Source organism: Salvelinus fontinalis, chromosome 23, assembly GCF_029448725.1.
Source record: "Salvelinus fontinalis isolate EN_2023a chromosome 23, ASM2944872v1, whole genome shotgun sequence".
Taxonomy (NCBI): domain Eukaryota; kingdom Metazoa; phylum Chordata; class Actinopteri; order Salmoniformes; family Salmonidae; genus Salvelinus; species Salvelinus fontinalis.
The window spans coordinates 3,463,700-3,483,091 of NC_074687.1; the positions used below are offsets into that span (position 1 = coordinate 3,463,700).

A 19,392-nucleotide genomic window follows, 5' to 3' on the forward strand; every position below is an offset into this window, starting at 1 on the left:
GTTGCCATATGTTACTGTTACCACTCTTACAACTATTAATGCTGCCACTGTTACTACTGTTTCTAATACCACTGTTACTACTGTCATTACTACCACTGTTTCTTCTGCCGCTGTTACTACTTTTACCGCTGTTACAACTGTTACTACTACCACTTACTACTCCTGCTGTTTCTACTCCCACTGTTACTACTGCCACTGTTACTACTGTTACCGGTGTTACTACTGTTACTACTGCCACTGTTACCACTGTTACCGCTGTTACTACTACAACTGTTACTACTACCACTTACTACTCCTGCTGTTTCTACTCCCACTGTTACAACTGTTACCGCTGTTACTACTGCCACTGTTACTACTACCACGGTTACTACTACCACTGTTACTACTGTTACTACTACCACTTACTACTGCCACTGTTACTACTACAACTGTTACTACTGTTACTACTACCACTGTTACTACTGCCACTGTTACTACTACAACTGTTACTACTGTTACTACTACCACTGTTACTACTGCCACTGTTACTACTACCACTGTTACTACTGTTACTACTACCACTGTTACTACTGCCACTGTTACTACTACAACTGTTACTACTGTTACTACTACCACTGTTACTACTGCCACTGTTACTACTACCACTGTTACTACTGTTACTACTACCACTGTTACTAATACCACTGTTACTACTACCACTGTTACTACTACCACTGTTACTACTACCACTGTTACTACTGCCACTGTTACCACTCTTACAACTAATGCAGCCACTGTTACTACTGTTTCTAATACCACTGTTACTACTGTCATTACTACCACTGTTTCTACTCCCACTATTAGTACTGTTACCGCTGTTACAACTGTTACTACTACCACTTACTACTCCTGCTGTTACTACTCCCACTGTTACTACTGCCACTGTTACTACTGTTACCGGTGTTACTACTGTTACTACTGCCACTGTTGCCATCTGTTACTACACTGTTACTTTGTTGCCATCTGTTACTGTTACCACTCTACCACTCACTACAACTATTAATGCTGCCACTGTTACTACTGTTTTTAATACCACTGTTACTACTGTCATTACTACCACTGTTTCTACTACCACTGTTACTTCTGCTGCTGTTACTACTGTTACCGCTGTTACTACTACTGCTGTTACTACTACCGCTGTTACTACTACCGCTGTTAGTACTGCCACAGTTACTACTACCACTGTTACTGCTACCACTGTTACTGCTACCACTGTTACTACTACCGATGTTACTAATACCACTGTTACTACTACCGATGTTACTACTACCGATGTTACAACTACCACTGTTACTGTTACCGCTGTTACTATTGTTACCGCTGTTACAACTGTTACTACTGTTACTACTGTTACTACTACCGCTGTTACTACTACTGCTGTTACTACTACCACTGTTACTACTACCACTGTTACTACTACCACTGTTACTACTACCACTGTTACTACTACCACTGTTACTACTACCACTGTTACCACTGTTACTTCTACCCCTGTTAATACTACCGCTGTTACTACTGCCACTGTTACTACTGTTACTGCTCCTTCCACTCCTACCACTGTTACTACGCCTACCACTGTTAAACTTTTGCCATATGTTACTGCTACCACTGTTACTACTGTTAATACTGCTACTGTTACTACTACCACTGTTACTACTGCCGCTGTTATCACTGTTACTACTACTACACTGTTACTACTGTTACTACTACCACTGTTACTACTGTTACTTCTACTACACTGTTACTACTCCTGCACTGTTACCACTGTTACTACTGGTACTACTACCACTGTTACCACTGTTACTGCTGCCACTTACTACGGTTACTGCTGCCACTGTTACTTCTGTTACCAGTGTTATGACTTATTACTGCCACTGTTACTACTTTCTCTGTCACTCTCACTCTAAATCACCATTTCTCTCTGTCACTCTCACTCCATCACTCTCTACCACTCTCACTGTCTCCTCACCCATACGTTTGCTCTCAATCTCACACACTCTACCAGTTGTAGTATTACCATCACTCATTCACTCAGTCAGACAGATGGACAGACAGACAGACTTGTCTCTCTGATCCGTCATGTAGCACCTACCTGTCTTTCTCTGAATATGTCAAGAATCTGATTCTGATTGTTTCATATCACCTTGTTTGTATGTTTGTATAGGTGTATGGTAGTGGATCCCAGACGAGGGCCTTCCAGTATGTGAGGTAAGCCTGACCAAACACATCTAACCCACTGTTCACAGAAGCTTACATTTTTATCTTGCTCTCCATTTGTTGATGTCTGTGTATCTCTGCATGCTGTTTCTGTAAATGTGTCCGACAGATTGGATTAGAATTGTGTGTTCTGTATTCTGTGGATACGGGCAGAAGACCGACAGCCCGCTGGGTAGCTTAAATGTCGCTCTCTCTTGAAGACACGATGTCGCTCATGGAAAGGGGAAGAAAAAATACATGACCGAGCAATATGGTTATCATCACTTTGTGTGTCTATGAGTGTGTGCGCAGATATGGGTGTGTGTGCATGCAGGTGTCTGTCTCTAAGCAGAACATTGTGGTGGTATGTGGTAGCGTTAATATTCTATGGGCTCTGAAGGCCCAGACCCTTAAGCATGTATGTTCTCTCTTCTAAGGGAGGGATGGATAACCAGGGAGGGAATCTTCCCAAAGATCACTAATTCTTTCTAGTAATTGAATTCAAGGAACAGTATTTCAAAGGTGGAAATGGCTTTGTTCATTTGAAAGGCGGCAGTGTTTGCTTTTCACACAGACTGATAGTTGGGCTCGGTTGGAGGGGCGTAGGGGTCTGCATATATCAACTTTGTAACACTCGCAGGAATCTGGAGGCAATGGACAGGCGGCTGGCTGGACATGGGAACTCCGGCCACAAGTTTTTTTAGGGGAGAGAAAGGTAATATTTGCTTTAGATTACAAAGGTGGTGGGATAAAATATTAACACCCCTCTCTCTCTTTTCATCGCGTACACACACACTCCGCCTCATCCACATCCTCAGATTTCAAAGGTTTTGGAGATTGCTGTGTGTCTGTGTGTGTGTGTGCGCATGTCTGTGTGTGTGTTTGAATGATCTTTGGAGAATAATTTAATCAGCCCTGCTTTCATCGACTGCAGTCTGATCTCGCAACACAACACACACACACACACACACACACACACACACACACACACACACACACACACACACTGCAATTTAGAAGGAGCGAGATCAGAGGAGGGTGGGTATTTGAAGCTCTCCTATCATCCTTTGAGCAGCCATTTACCTGGAACGTGAATGTCTTTAATTAGGCTTGTATACACAGTGGGAGAGCTTGATGCAACCCCTCTACCAAGTTTTCTCCTCTCTCAACCAGGTCCTATGACAGCCTGACTTTGCTTAAGGACTTCCATAGTCTGTGAATCAGTGGATTTGGTGGACTTACTTAATTTCCCTACCCACGGCGTTACATTGCCAAGCCAAGACTCTGGGCGACATTTTATTCTTCTGAAAGAACACGGGCAGAGCACTAAGTAGCTGTGAAATGTTAAAAAGAGCATCGCTGCAATTATACAAAAATACCTCTTCAATGAAATGTTACCCTCAAAGTAAAAGTCATGTTCAAACTTTTGATAACGTCTAAGACCAGCATAGCATGCTATTGTAACCCACCATTATTACACATATGACTGTCGGCCCTCAGTCTTACCTCACAGACCTCCCTCACAGACCTACCTCACAGACTTATTGTGCCTCGTAGACTTGCCTCTGTCTAGCACGAATTCAAGACGGCAAACCTTTCGTCACTTCCCACGATGCATTTCACCTACGCGGCTGAGGCCTCGGAGAGCAAGAGGGAGACCATGTTGACTCTGATACTTTAGCACCTGACAACGCTGATTTGGGCGCGGTGTCACTTGGAATTGTGGGAGATATTTGGACCTTTTTATATGATGGTGGCAGGTGGAATAAGAACTGTTTTTATCACAGCACTTTTGAATTAGTTTGTTAGCGCTGTCTTTGTCTCTCCTTTCTCTGGTCTGCTACTAGATGTGAGTACTGTCTTGTTGCTTTAAGACCATTATTTATTTTAGGTGGTGCCGTAAACTAAAGCATTAGTTTATAATCCATGAATGTTGTCTTGCCCTGTAGCCCTGCAAACTAAATCTACAGAGGAGTTTTTTCATCTATACAGATCCTTACAGCATTGTCTCTGTATTTCATCAATGAACCCGGAGGTATTTATCTGTTGTAGCAGTTTCTGGTTTCATCCCACCAACGTAGATTTGTTATTGTGTTATTATTTATAGGGGCTTAGTCTTTCTGAGTTCATTAGAACTGGTGCTCAGAAAACACTTTGCATAATATCACAGGAGCGTTTTGTGAATGATTTTTACGTCATTAGTTGTTTTATTTAAAAAATATTTTCTTTAGTCAATTTAACATGAATAAAACATGTAGAGGAAAAGGAGGTCTATATTGATGGATGGCTGATGAGCAGGTAGCCAGTTTGAGCCTGTTCCCAGTAGGAGCATAGTGTTGTTAATGTAATCAGACCAGTTTGAGCCTGTTCCCAGTGGGAGCATAGTGTTGTTAATGTAATCAGACCAGTTTGAGCCTGTTCCCAGTAGGAGCATAGTGTTGTTAATGTAATCAGACCAGTTTGAGCCTGTTCCCAGTGGGAGCATAGTGTTGTTAATGTAATCAGACCAGTTTGAGCCTGTTCCCAGTAGGAGCATAGTGTTGTTAATGTAATCAGACCAGTTTGAGCCTGTTCCCAGTAGGAGCATAGTGTTGTTAATGTAATCAGACCAGTTTGAGCCTGTTCCCAGTAGGAGCATAGTGTTGTTAATGTAATCAGACCAGTTTGAGCCTGTTCCCAGTGGGAGCATAGTGTTGTTAATGTAATCAGACCAGTTTGAGCCTGTTCCCAGTAGGAGCATAGTGTTGTTAATGTAATCAGACCAGTTTGAGCCTGTTCCCAGTGGGAGCATAGTGTTGTTAATGTAATCAGACCAGTTTGAGCCTGTTCCCAGTAGGAGCATAGTGTTGTTAATGTAATCAGACCAGTTTGAGCCTGTTCCCAGTGGGAGCATAGTGTTGTTAATGTAATCAGACCAGTTTGAGCCTGTTCCCAGTAGGAGCATAGTGTTGTTAATGTAATCAGACCAGTTTGAGCCTGTTCCCAGTAGGAGCATAGTGTTGTTAATGTAATCAGACCAGTTTGAGCCTGTTCCCAGTAGGAGCATAGTGTTGTTAATGTAATCAGACCAGTTTGAGCCTGTTCCCAGTAGGAGCATAGTGTTGTTAATGTAATCAGACCAGTTTGAGCCTGTTTCCAGTAGGAGCATAGTGGTTGTTAGTGTTATCAGACCAGTTTGAGCCTGTTCCCAGTAGGAGCATAGTGGTTGTTAATGTGATCAGACCAGTTTGAGCCTGTTCCCAGTGGGAGCATAGTGGTCGTTAATGTGATCAGACCAGTTTGAGCCTGTTCCCAGTAGGAGCATAGTGGTTGTTAGTGTTATCAGACCAGTTTGAGCCTGTTCCCAGTAGGAGCATAGTGGTTGTTAATGTGATCAGACCAGTTTGAGCCTGTTCCCAGTGGGAGCATAGTGTTGTTAATGTGATCAGACCAGTTTGAGCCTGTTCCCAGTGGGAGCATAGTGTTGTTAATGTAATCAGACCAGTTTGAGCCTGTTCCCAGTAGGAGCATAGTGTTGTTAATGTGATCAAACATACAGCCTGGTAAACTTCAGTGGCTTTTTAAAGGCCACTACATTCCTTTCCATGCAGCAAGCCACGGGGACCTACCGCCGCTAATTATGCTACAGTGGCTGAGACACACATACAGTACCAGTCAAAAGTTTGGACACACCTACTCATTCCAGGATTTGTCTTTATATTTACTATTTTCTACGTTGTAGAATAATAGTGAAAACATCAAAACTATGAAATAACACATATGGAATCATGTAGTAACCAAAAAAGTGTTAAACAAATCTAAATATATTTTAGATTTTAGATTCTTCAAAGTAGCCATCCTTCTGCAGAGTTCAAGTAACAGACCTATCTCAACATCAACTTTTCAGAGGAGACTGCGTGTATTAGGCCTTCATGGTCGAATTTCTGCATAGAAACCACTACTAAAGGACACCAATAAGAAGAAGAGACTTGCTTGGGCCACAAGCAATAGACATTAGACCGGTGGAAATCTGTCCTTTGGTCTGATGAATCCAAATTTGAGATTTTCGGTTCCAACCGCCGTGTCTTTGTGAGACGCAGAGTAGGTGAACGGATGATCTCCGCATGCGTTTCCCCCCGTGAAGCATGGAGGAAGAGGTGTGATGGTGTGGGGGTGCTTTGCTGGTGACACTGTCCGTGATTTATTTAGAATTCAAGGCACTCTTAACCAGCATAACTACAACAGCATTCTGCAGCGATACACCATCCCATCTGGTTTGCGCTTAGTGGGACTATCATTTGTTTTTCAACAGGATAATGACTCAACACACCTCCAGGCTGTGTAAAGGCTATTTGACCAAGAATGAGTGTGATTGGGTGCTGCATCAGATGATCTGGCCTCCACAATCACCCGACCTCAAGCCAGTTGAGATAGTTTGAGATAAATTGAACCGCAGAGTGAAGGAAAAGTAGCCAACAAGTGCTCAGCATATGTGGGAACTCCTTCAAGACGGTTGGAAAAGCTTTCCAGGTGCTGGTTGAGAGAATGTCAAGAGTGTGCAAAGCTGTCATCAAGGCAAAGACTGGCCACTTTGAAGTAATATATTTTGTTCTGTTTTACACTTTTTTTGTTACTGTTATTTTGTAGTGTTGATGTCTTGACTATTATTCTACAATGTAGAAAATAGTAAAAATAAATAAAACCCCTTGATTGAGTAGATGTGTCCAAACGTTTGATTGGAACTGTATGTGTTGAGCAGACACGCACGCGTGCACAGGCGCACCCACACACTCACTCACAGGCACATGCACATACTGTACAGTGGTTCTTCCTTTAAAAGTTGCGTCATACTGCAGCGCAGCTTGCAGGGTGCTGCGGTATGGGATGGCACAAAGTCATAGTATTTTTCTGTCAGCCATTGTTGCCGTTTAATACTAGTTTGACCACCAGAGGGCATCTTTGAGAAGTTAAGTTATTGAAATAACATGGAGCTGTAGACCTAAGAGTCCTGTTTACTGTAGCTGTTTTAGTGTAACTTACTTATTGTCATAAAGGCCTACATCAATATACAGTATATCAATCAACCATTCATTAATTTGTGCATGTCATCACACAGCATTCAAGTCATCCATGTCTTTAAATACAGTCAAGCATTTTAGTTATAAAACAAAATAACAAATGGAGCCTTGAATAATTAAACATTGAATAAGCCGCAACATGTCGGCTAAAGCGATTGAATTTATGAATGCATTTGACTGTTTTTAATATTGGCTGTAATAGAGACTTTAAGACTTTTTTTGTAAGAACAGACTATATGGGATTGATTATAATTAGTTTGTAAATGATTATTGTATTTGTTGTGCTGGTTATACGATTAGAAATATAGCTTCATTAAATTGAATAATATTATGGTGTTTCTATTCCAAGAAAAACTAAATTTTTACAGTAGCCTATGTAGGCCTCAGCGTTTCCCTTGGGAAAGAATGGCGCTGCACAACGAGACCGGTCGGGAGTAGGCCTAGGCTACTAAGCAACTCCGAGTGAAGCGCAAAATAAACCAAACATTTCCACACCCTAATTGTAGGCTAACCTATACCCAAATGGAGGTTCAGTGACAATAAAAATCTGATTTGATTTATCAAGACCACTCCCCATGCTGGTCTCAGAGCAGCGCGAAACGGTGCTGAAATAGTTGACCACACGTGGGTAGGCTATTGCTTCAAATCCTGTTAGAACAATTGGATGACTTTTGGGTTTTTCAGTAAGAAACCATTTGTTGTCTTCAATTGCATTAGCCTACTTTACTCCAGTATTTCTGTAATTCCGTGATATTTTTTCCCATAGTAATTTATTATGGATCCATTCAGATAGGGTTAGAAAACATGTGGTGCATGTGGTGGGCTATGCAAAGAGATGGGTGAAGTGACATGCCTCGCAAACATCCATTAATACACTTAAAGTCCCTAAACACGGCAAGTCTTATGTCTTGCTGATAGCCCATCAAGTGTGAATGGCTTCTTTTGTATTCCAGTGTGTTGGTAAGGCTGCTAAACCACTTCCACCAGGCCCAAGGCATTGTTGTGTCCTTACAGTGCACTTTCACTCTACTCTCTACCAATGCCACCAGATTATTCTTTCTATTGTTGTTATCTATTCGGTAACATTCCACAAGTAAATGTAATAAATAAAACACCTACATTAAATAGCTCAGGTCTGGAATATTGGTCCAAGTTGGTCCAGGTGGCTTAGCAGTTCAGACGTCTTTTCCGTATTGTCTTGTCGTGTCCTGTATATATATATATATTTACACCTTTTCTTCACATATCTTTTATTTATTTTATTATCCAAGAACTCAACTACAAAAGCTTTCCTGCAAAAGCTTTCCTGCAACCCGCTTCACCAATTACATTAAGTATTATTTACCTCAATCTGAAAATCCATCGTGGAAGATAGCCAGGGGCTAATTCAGAAGCTAGCCTGATAGCTAACCAGAAGCTACTCCGATAGCTAGCCAAAAGCTAATCTGTAGCTGCCCCGAAATTAGCCGGTTTGCTAGCTAGCGTTGGTGTTTCAGCTGCCCACGTTTTGCGGTCATCAGCTATTCCTTTAGCTCGATAATCTACCGGCACTTTTGTGCAACGCGACTCGGACCGGAGCATTCCGGGACTTTTTTTCTCTCAGTTTCCCCGAATTCCAACCGCAGGCTCTGGACACTTGCACCTTGATTTCGCAGCTAGCTAGCTGCATACCGTGTGACTATTGGCTTACGTCGACCCCGGAGCAAACTCAAATCATGCTGGAGCTAGCCAGCTGAGGAGTTCCATCACCATCCGGACCCGTTTCTTTTGTTGCTGCTGCAGATACGGAACCCCACCGGGCCTTCACGACTGACTGCCGACGTTATCTGCCCGAGGGATTTATCCAACCGGCAAATCCGTCCCGACGTTACCTGAACGCTCACCTGAGGCCCGCTAATCGTTAGCTGTCCTGTTTTGCGGTCATCAGCTATTCCTTTAGCTCGATAATCTACCGGCACTTTTGTGCAACGCGACTCGGACCGGAGCATTCCGGGACTTTTTTTCTCTCAGTTTCCCCGAATTCCAACCGCAGGCTCTGGACACTTGCACCTTGATTTCGCAGCTAGCTAGCTGCATACCGTGTGACTATTGGCTTACGTCGACCCCGGAGCAAACTCAAATCATGCTGGAGCTAGCCAGCTGAGGAGTTCCATCACCATCCGGACCCGTTTCTTTTGTTGCTGCTGCAGATACGGAACCCCACCGGGCCTTCACGACTGACTGCCGACGTTATCTGCCCGAGGGATTTCTCCAACCGGCAAATCCGTCCCGACGTTACCTGAACGCTCACCTGAGGCCCGCTAATCGTTAGCTGTCCTATCGGCTGCTATCTGAACAAAACCCCACTACACGGAACCTACCGACGGAAACGCACGAGGTATCTACAAACAGACCTCCATCCTATGCTGCTACCGATAGCCATATACCCGGCCAGCTGTCTGGATCGCCACGACCCCAACCAACCTCTACTCACTGGACCCTTACTGATCACTCGATTAAGCATGCCTCTCCTTAATGTAAATATGCCTTGTCCATTGCTGTTCTGGTTAGTGTTTATTGGCTTATTTCACTGTAGAGATTCTAGCCCTGCTCTCTATACCATATCCAACCTATCAGTTCCACCACCCACATATGCGATGACATCACCTGGTTTCAATGATGTTTCTAGAGACAAGATCTCTCTCATCATCACTCAATACCTAGGTTTACCTCCACTGTATTCACATCCTACCATACCTTTGTCTGTACATTATTCCTTTAAACTATTTTATCGCCCCCAGAAACTTCCTTTTACTCTCTGCTCTAGTAGCTCTAGGCGACCAATTCTCATAGCTTTTAGCCGTACCATTATCCTACTTCTCCTCTGTTCCTCTGGTGATGTAGAGGTGAATCCAGGCCCTGCAGTACCTGGCTCCACTCCTATTCCCCAGGCGCTCTCTTTTGATGACTTCTGTAACCGTAATAGCCTTGGCTTCATGCATGTTAACATTAGAAGCCTCCTCCCTAAGTTTGTTTTGTTCACTGCTTTAGCACACTCTACCAACCCGGATGTTTTAGCCGTGTCTGAATCCTGGCTTAGAAAGACCACCAAAAATTCAGACATTTTTATCCCCAATTACAATATTTTCAGACAAGATAGAACGGCCAAAGGGGGCGGTGTTGCAATCTACTGCAAAGACTGCCTGCAGAGTTCTGTTATACTATCCAGGTCTGTTCCCAAACAATTTGAACTCCTACTTTTAAAAATCCACCTCTCTAAAAACAAGTCTCTCACCGTTGCCGCCTGCTATAGACCACCCTCTGCCCCCAGCTGTGCTCTGGACACTATATGTGAACTGATTGCCCCCCATCTATCTTCAGAGCTCGTGCTGCTAGGCGACCTAAATTTGAACATGCTCAGCACCCCAGCCACCCTACAATCTAAGCTTGATGCCCTCAATCTCACACAAATTATCAATGAACCTACCAGGTACCACCCCAATTCCGTAAACACGGGTACCCTCATAGATATCATCCTAACAAACTTGCCCTCCAAATACACCTCTGCTGTTTTCAACCAAGATCTCAGCGATCACTGCCTCATTGCCTGCATCCGTAATGGGTCAGCGGTCAAACGACCTCCACTCATCACTGTCAAACGCTCCCTGAAACACTTCAGCGAGCAGGCCTTCCTAATCGACCTGGCCGGGATATCCTGGAAGGATATTGATCTCATCCCGTCAGTAGAGGATGCCTGGTCATTTTTTTAAAATGCCTTCCTCACCATCTTGAATAAGCATGCCCCATTCAAGAAATTTAGAACCAGGAACAGATATAGCCCTTGGTTCTCTCCTGACCTGACTGCCCTTAACCATCAGAAAAACATCCTATGGCGTTCTGCATTAGCATCGAACAGCCCCCGTGATATGCAACTTTTCAGGGAAGCCAGAAACCAATATACACAGGCAGTTAGAACAGCCAAGGCTAGCTTTTTCAAGCAGAAATTTGCTTCCTGCAACACAAATTCAAAAAAGTTCTGGGACACCGTAAAGTCCATGGAGAATAAGAACACCTCCTCCCAGCTTCCAACCGCTCTGAAGATAGGAAACACTGTCACCACCGACAAATCCACTATAATTGAGAATTTCAATAAGCATTTTTCTACGGCTGGCCATGCTTTCCACCTGGCTACCCCTACCCCGGACAACAGCACTGCCCTCCCCTCTGCTACTCGCCCAAGCCTTCCCCATTTCTCTTTCTCCCAAATACAGTCAGCTGATGTTCTTAATGAGCTGCAAAATCTGGACCCTTACAAATCAGCCGGGCTAGATAATCTGGACCCTTTCTTTCTAAAACTATCTGCTGAAATTGTTGCCACCCCTATTACTAGCCTCTTCAACCTCTTTCGTGTCGTCTGAGATCCCCAAAGATTGGAAAGCAGCTGCGGTTATCCCCCTCTTCAAAGGGGGGGACACCCTTGACCCTAACTGCTACAGACCTATATCTATCCTACCCTGCCTTTCTAAGGTCTTCGAAAGCCAAGTCAACAAACAGATTACCGACCATTTCGAATCACACCACACCTTCTCCGCTATGCAATCTGGTTTCAGAGCTGGTCATGGGTGCACCTCAGGCACGCTCAAGGTCATAAACGATATCGTAACCGCCATCGATAGGAAACAATACTGTGCAGCCGTATTCATTGACCTGGCCAAGGCTTTTGACTCTGTCAATCACCACATCCTCATTGGCAGACTCGACAGCCTTGGTTTCTCTAATGATTGCCTCGCCTGGTTCACCAACTACTTCTCTGATAGAGTTCAGTGTGTCAAATCGGAGGGTCTGTTGTCCGGGCCTCTGGCAGTCTCTATGGGGGTGCCACAGGGTTCAATTCTTGGACCGACTCTCTTCTCTGTTTACATCAATGATGTCGCTCTTGCTGCTGGTGATTCTCTGATCCACCTCTACGCAGACGACACTATTCTGTATACTTCTGGCCCTTCTTTTGACACTGTGTTAACAACCCTCCAGGCGAGCTTCAATGCCATACAACTCTCCTTCCGTGGCCTCCAACTGCTCTTAAATACAAGTAAAACCAAATGCATGCTCTTCAACCGATCGCTGCCTGCTCCTGCCCGCCTGTCCAACATCACTACTTTGGACGGCTCTGACTTAGAATATGTGGACAACTACAAATACCTAGGTGTCTGGTTAGACTGTAAACTCTCCTTCCAGACCCACATCAAACATCTCCAATCCAAAGTCAAATCTAGAATTGGCTTCCTATTCCGCAACAAAGCATCCTTTACTCATGCTGCCAAACATACCCTTGTAAAACTGACCATCCTACCAATCCTCGACTTCGGTGATGTCATTTACAAAATAGCCTCCAAAACCCTACTCAATAAATTGGATGCAGTCTATCACAGTGCCATCCGTTTTGTCACCAAAGCCCCATATACTACCCACCACTGCGACCTGTACACTCTCGTTGGCTGGCCCTCGCTTCATACTCGTCGCCAAACCCACTGGTTCCAGGTCATCTACAAGACCCTGCTAGGTAAAGTCCCCCCTTATCTCAGCTCGCTGGTCACCATAGCAGCACCTACCTGTAGCACGCGCTCCAGCAGGTATATCTCTCTAGTCACCCCCAAAACCAATTCTTCCTTTGGACGCCTCTCCTTCCAGTTCTCTGCTGCCAATGACTGGAACGAACTACAAAAATCTCTGAAACTGGAAACACCTATCTCCCTCGCTAGCTTTAAGCACCAGCTGTCAGAGCAGCTCATAGATTACTGCACCTGTACATAACCCATCTACAATTTAGCCCAAACAACTACCTCTTTACCTACTGTATTTATTTATTAATTTATTTTGCTCCTTTGCACCCCATTATTTCTGTCTCTACTTTGCACTTTCTTCCAATGCAAACCAACCATTCCAGTGTTTTTTAGTTTTTATTTTACTTGCTGTGTTGTACTCACTTCGCCTCCATGGCCTTTTTATATTTTATTTATTTATACATATATCTGTTTGCCTTCACCTCCCTTATCTCACCTCACTTGCTCACATTGTATATAGACTTATTTTTTTTCACTGTATTATTGACTATATGTTTGTTTTTACTCCATGTGTAACTATGTGTTGTTGTATGTGTCGAACTGCTTTGCTTTATCTTGGCCAGGTCGCAATTGTAAATGAGAACGTGTTCTCAATTTGCCTACCTGGTTAAATAAAGGTTAAATAAAAAAATAAAAATATATGTGAAACCTTTATTATTATTTTTTTAATCTGTGCTTAGAATCAAATCAAGGTATATTTTTTCACGTGCGCCAAATACAACAGGTGTAGACCTTACAGTGAAACGCTTACTTACAGGCCCTAATCAACAGTGCAATTTTTAAGTGAAAAATAGGTATTAGGTGAACAATAGATAAGTAAAGAAATAAAAACAACAGTAAAAAGACAGTGAAAATAACAGAAGCGAGTGTCACGTTCCTGACCTATTTATGTTAGTTGTTATGTGTGTTAGTTGGTCAGGACGTGAGGTTGGGTGGGCATTCTATGTTTTCTGTTTCTGTGTTGGTTTTGGGTTACCTGGTATGGCTCTTAATTAGAGGCAGGTGTTTGGCGTTCCTCTAATTAAGAGTCATATTTAGGTAGGCGTTGTCACAGTGTTCGTTGTGGGTGATTGTCTCCTGTGTCCGTATGTATGTTGTACCACATGGGACTGTAGCGTTTGTTTGTTTCGTTTCGTTTCGATGTCGTCTGTTTCCTGTACGTAAGTTTATGTTTAGTTATATAAGTTTATGTTCAGGTTTCGTCAACGTCGTTTTCTTGTTTTGTAGTTTTTGAAATTGTTTTGTTTCGTTTCGTGTTGCCATCGTGTTTATAATAAAGATGGCTTATTTCCCACAAGCTGCGTTTTGGTCTGAAGATCCTTCTCTCCTCACCTCATCCGAGGATGAGGAGAGCGACAGCCGTTACAGCGAGGCTATATACAAGCACCAGTTAGTCGGGCTAATTTGAGGTAATATGTACATGAATGTATAGTTAAGTGACTATGCATAGATGATGAAAAGAGAGTAGCAGCAGCGTAAAAGAGGGGTGGCGGGATACAATGCAAATAGTCCGGGTAGCCATTTGATTACCTGTTCAGGAGTCTTATGGCTTGGGGGTAAAAGCTGTTGAAGCCTTTTGGTCCTAGACTTGGCGCTCTGGTACCGCTTGCCTTGCAGTAGCAGAGAGAACAGTCTATGACTGGTGTGGCTGAGGTCTTTGACAATTTTTAGGGCCTCCCTCTGACAGTGATGTACTGTGCCAAACGCATTACCCTGTAGTGCCTTCCGTACCAGGCAGGGATGCAACCAGTCAGGATGCTCTCGATGTTGCAGCTGTAGAACCTTTTGAGGATCTCAGGACCCATGCCATATCTTTTTAGTTTCCTGAGGGGGAATTGTCTTTGTCGTGCCCTCTTCACGTCTTGGTGTGTTTGGACCATTCTAGTTTGTTGTTGATGTGGACATCAAGGAACTTGAAGTTCTCAACCTGCTCCACTACAGCCCTGTCGATGAGAATGGGGATGTTCTCGGTCCTCCTTTTCCTGTAGTCCACAATCATCTCCTTTGTCTTGATTACGTTGAGGGATAGGTCTTTATTCTGGCACCACACGGCCAAGTCTCTGACCTCCTCCCTATAGGCTGTCTCGTCATTGTTGGTGATCAGGCCTACCACTGTTGTGACATCTGCAAATGTAATGATGGTGTTGGAGTCGTGCCTGGCCACGCAGTCGTGGGTGAACAGGGAGTACAGGAGGGGACTGAGCACGCACCCCTGAGGGGCTCCAGTGTTGAGGATCAGCATGGCGGATGTGTTGCTACCTACCCTCACCACCTGGGGGCGGCCCGTCAGGAAGTCCACAATCCAGTTGCAGAGGGAGGTGTTTAGTCCCAGAATCCTTAGCTTAGTGATGAGCTTTGAGGGCGCTAGGGTGTTGAACGCTGAGCTGTAGTCAATTAATAGTATTCTCACGTAGGTGTTCCTTTTGTCCAGGTGGGAAAGGGTAGTGTGGAGTGCAATATAGATTGCATCATCTGTGGATCTGTTGGGTCGGTATGCAAATTGGAGTGGGTCTAGGTAGCTGAGGCTTTATGGCTTTGCCATCAACTTGTTAATTTAGCAGACATCACTTGTGTACACATTTTAAGAATATAATGGAATATACAGACCATTTTCGTTTGTCTTAGAATAAAAACCTTACAGTGTAACAACAGTTTTAGTAAGTAATAAGCTACGGTCCAGTTACAGCGTCTTCTGACAAAGTAGAAACGCGGGACCGAGGAAGAACAATTCTTACACTATTGTTCTAAATTCAATCACTCTCTTCTTCATCCTCAGCATTCAGTTCATTCAAATTCAATTGTAATACATTTTATCCTATTCAACAACTCCTAATCACTGTCGTATGTGCTCCAAAGGGATAACTTGATATAAGTTCATTAAATAATCAAATGGAAATGTTTCATTATTCATTAGCCTAGTGGATGTATTTTAGGCATATATCATGTGAATTAGGCCTCATGTAAAATCATTGTCAAAAGCGCAAGAGATACTGTTACATAACAAACTGTTAAATGATATTGTAATCTATCTGCCAGTTTGGAACAGTGTAAACAATACTAAATACAGTACAAGTAATACCAGAGAGTCTGTTCTAATGAAAAACATTGTAAAGCCTTAAATACAGCATAGCAAAGTTTAAAACCAGCTGGATTTGTGAAATGGTTTTATCCACCATTTTACTGTTGCATGAGGCTTGGTGATCACAGAATCCACAGGATGTGAAACAAACACTCAGATAGGCTGCCGAGGCAGGGACAGCATAGGGCTGAGTGACTCACTCATTCCTGGCTTTCATTCAAAATAAGTTACATTATAATGCAGGGTTAAAGACAACTTCTTTGTGATTATCTTTAGCATGCAGTCTCTCGCTACAGCTAATTTTGTTTGAATTATTATGTGGATTATAATAAATTAATATATTTGTAGGGGTTGATGCATTTTTCATTAGGGAAAATATATATGGAATGTGATATTGAGATAGAAATGTGAAACTTTAGAGGTCTTAAGCATCGAATACATTGAAAGTTTTCCCTTTCTTGTCCATTAGGCAACACTTTACAATAGGACTCAACTCTGACTGACCACAGCATCTATCGGTAGTTAAAACTGCAGCTCAAAACTGCAGATAACATAAAGCCAGCTATTGTGAAAGAAAGCTTGTGGATCTTGTTGATTTCCTCTACTGGTTCAAGACGCCTACTGTCCACCTGGTAACTGTGTGATTCTAAAGGACAAGGCGTCCCCTACAGATGGATGTGTGGTTTAACTGTGATTCTAAAGGACAAGGCGTCCCCTACAGATGGATGTGTGGTTTAACTGTGATTCTAAAGGACAAGGCGTCCCCTACAGATGGATGTGTGGTTTAACTGTGATTCTAAAGGACAAGGCGTCCCCTACAGATGGATGTGGGGTTTAACTCTGATTCTAAAGGACAAGGCGTCCCCTACAGATGGATGTGTGGTTTAACTGTGATTCTAAAGGACAAGGCGTCCCCTACAGATGGATGTGGGGTTTAACTGTGATTCTAAAGGACAAGGCGTCCCCTACAGATGGATGTGTGGTTTAACTGTGATTCTAAAGGACAAGGCGTCCCCTACAGATGGATGTGGGGTTTAACTGTGATTCTAAAGGACAAGGCGTCCCCTACAGATGGATGTGTGGTTTAACTGTGATTCTAAAGGACAAGGCGTCCCCTACAGATGGATGTGGGGTTTAACTGTGATTCTAAAGGACAAGGCGTCCCCTACAGATGGATGTGTGGTTTCAGAGAAACGCCAGGATTTATTTATTTTGCATTCATTGTAACCATAATGTCACAAATAATTGAACACACACAGCATAAGCAGGTTAACTTGTTCAAAACATTCCTTTATTAAAGCCTATCAGAAAGAATGTTGGTACATACTCATTTGTGGCTTTGGATCAAAATAAATACAGTGAGTCACTCAACTTTATGCTTACAAATACTGTATAGCTTAATGCTGCAAAATAGCCTACTAAATAGGCCAAGCCTAAACACGCACACATACACACACTAAAGAAGACAAACACACACGCTATCATCGGAGGTTAGCTGTCTGGGTCTGGAGAGGCAGAGAGATAGAGACACAATCATCAGTGTCAATATGCCGAAACAGCATCACAGCTCCCCTAGGCTGCCGCTGTCAACTGTGTCACACTATGACAAACTGCACCTGAAGCAGGAGAGGAAGTCACCTAATGAATAAAGGAGTGATGGAGGGGAAGTGAGGGGTCACCATCATCTGCTCTATCCATATGCAAACCAGTGTCCTTAACGAGCTGCGCCTAATGCGTTCATCAGTCTTAATTACTCTGAGACGTGTGTTAAACTTGCGTTGGTTTCCACTTCTATCTCCCCGATGTGTCAGTTACTTCGTCATCACCAGTCTGTTCAGGATAATCGTCACACACACACGCGAACACACACACAACGTGATGGAATGGAAAGCAGTTATTCTGAGTCTCCATGGTTGTAGTAATCAATATGTGTGATCCACGGAAAGAGGCGGGGCTGTCCAGGCCCCAGGGAAAGAGGCGGAGCTGTCCAGGCCCCAGGGAAAGAGGCGGAGCTGTCCAGGCCCCAGGGAAAGAGGCGGGGCTGTCCAGGCCCCAGGGAAAGAGGCGGAGCTGTCCAGGCCCCAGGGAAAGAGGCGGGGCTGTCCAGGCCCCAGGGAAAGAGGCGGGGCTGTCCAGGCCCCAGGGAAAGAGGCGGAGCTGTCCAGGCCCCAGGGAAAGAGGCGGGGCTGTCCAGGCCCCAGGGAAAGAGGCAGGGCTATGATGAACTCTCTGTTCATCATATATGCAGAGTCACTTTAACCATATCTACATGTACATACTACCTCAATCAGCCTGACTAACCGGTGTCTGTATGTAGCCTCGCTACTTTTATGGCCTCACTACTGTATATAGCCTGTCTTTTTACTGTTGTTTTATTTCTTTACTTACCTATTTTTCACCTAATACCTTTTTTGCACTATTGGTTAGAGCCTGTAAGTAATCATTTCACTGTAAGGTCTACACCTGTTGTATTCGGCGCACGGGACAAATAAACTTTGATTTGATTTGATCCCCAAGGTGTTATAGCAAATTGTCTGTTGTTGGTTTTTCCTCCAGCTCCAAGGTGTTATGGTATATTGTCTGGTGTTGGTTTTTCCTCCTGCTCCAAGGTGTTATGGTATATTGTCTGGTGTTGGTTCTTCGTCCTGCTCCAAGGTGTTATGGTATATTGTCTGGTGTTGGTTCTTCCTCCAGCTCCAAGGTGTTATGGTATATTGTCTGGTGTTGGTTCTTCGTCCTGCTCCAAGGTGTTATGGTATATTGTCTGGTGTTGGTTCTTCCTCCAGCTCCAAGGTGTTATGGTATATTGTCTGGTGTTGGTTCTTCCTCCAGCTCCAAGGTGTTATGGTATATTGTCTGGTGTTGGTTCTTCGTCCTGCTCCAAGGTGTTATGGTATATTGTCTGGTGTTGGTTCTTCGTCCAGCTCCAAGGTGTTATGGTATATTGTCTGGTGTTGGTTCTTCGTCCAGCTCCAAGGTGTTATGGTATATTGTCTGGTGTTGGTTCTTCCTCCAGCTCCAAGGTGTTATGGTATATTGTCTGTTGTTGGTTCTTCCTCCTGCTCCAAGGTGTTATGGTATATTGTCTGGTGTTGGTTCTTCGTCCAGCTCCAAGGTGTTATGGTATATTGTCTGGTGTTGGTTCTTCCTCCAGCTCCAAGGTGTTATGGTATATTGTCTGGTGTTGGTTCTTCGTCCTGCTCCAAGGTGTTATGGTATATTGTCTGGTGTTGGTTCTTCCTCCAGCTCCAAGGTGTTATGGTATATTGTCTGGTGTTGGTTCTTCCCACAGCTCCAAGGTGTTATGGTATATTGTCTGGTGTTGGTTCTTCCTCCAGCTCCAAGGTGTTATGGTATATTGTCTGGTGTTGGTTCTTCCTCCAGCTCCAAGGTGTTATGGTATATTGTCTGGTGTTGGTTC

At 43.7% G+C, this 19,392-nt stretch overlaps 1 protein-coding gene across 2 annotated transcripts in view; it reads left to right on the plus strand.

Moving 5' to 3' along the window:
* uxs1 (UDP-glucuronate decarboxylase 1) overlaps positions 1-19,392 on the plus strand; it is a 120,035-nt gene that overhangs the window by 89,288 nt on the left and 11,355 nt on the right. For both annotated transcript variants that reach the window (XM_055877626.1, XM_055877625.1), the window contains one exon: positions 2,204-2,247. In XM_055877626.1, coding sequence (XP_055733601.1) covers positions 2,204-2,247 — 44 coding nt within the window. The remainder of the gene's footprint in view (positions 1-2,203; positions 2,248-19,392) is intronic.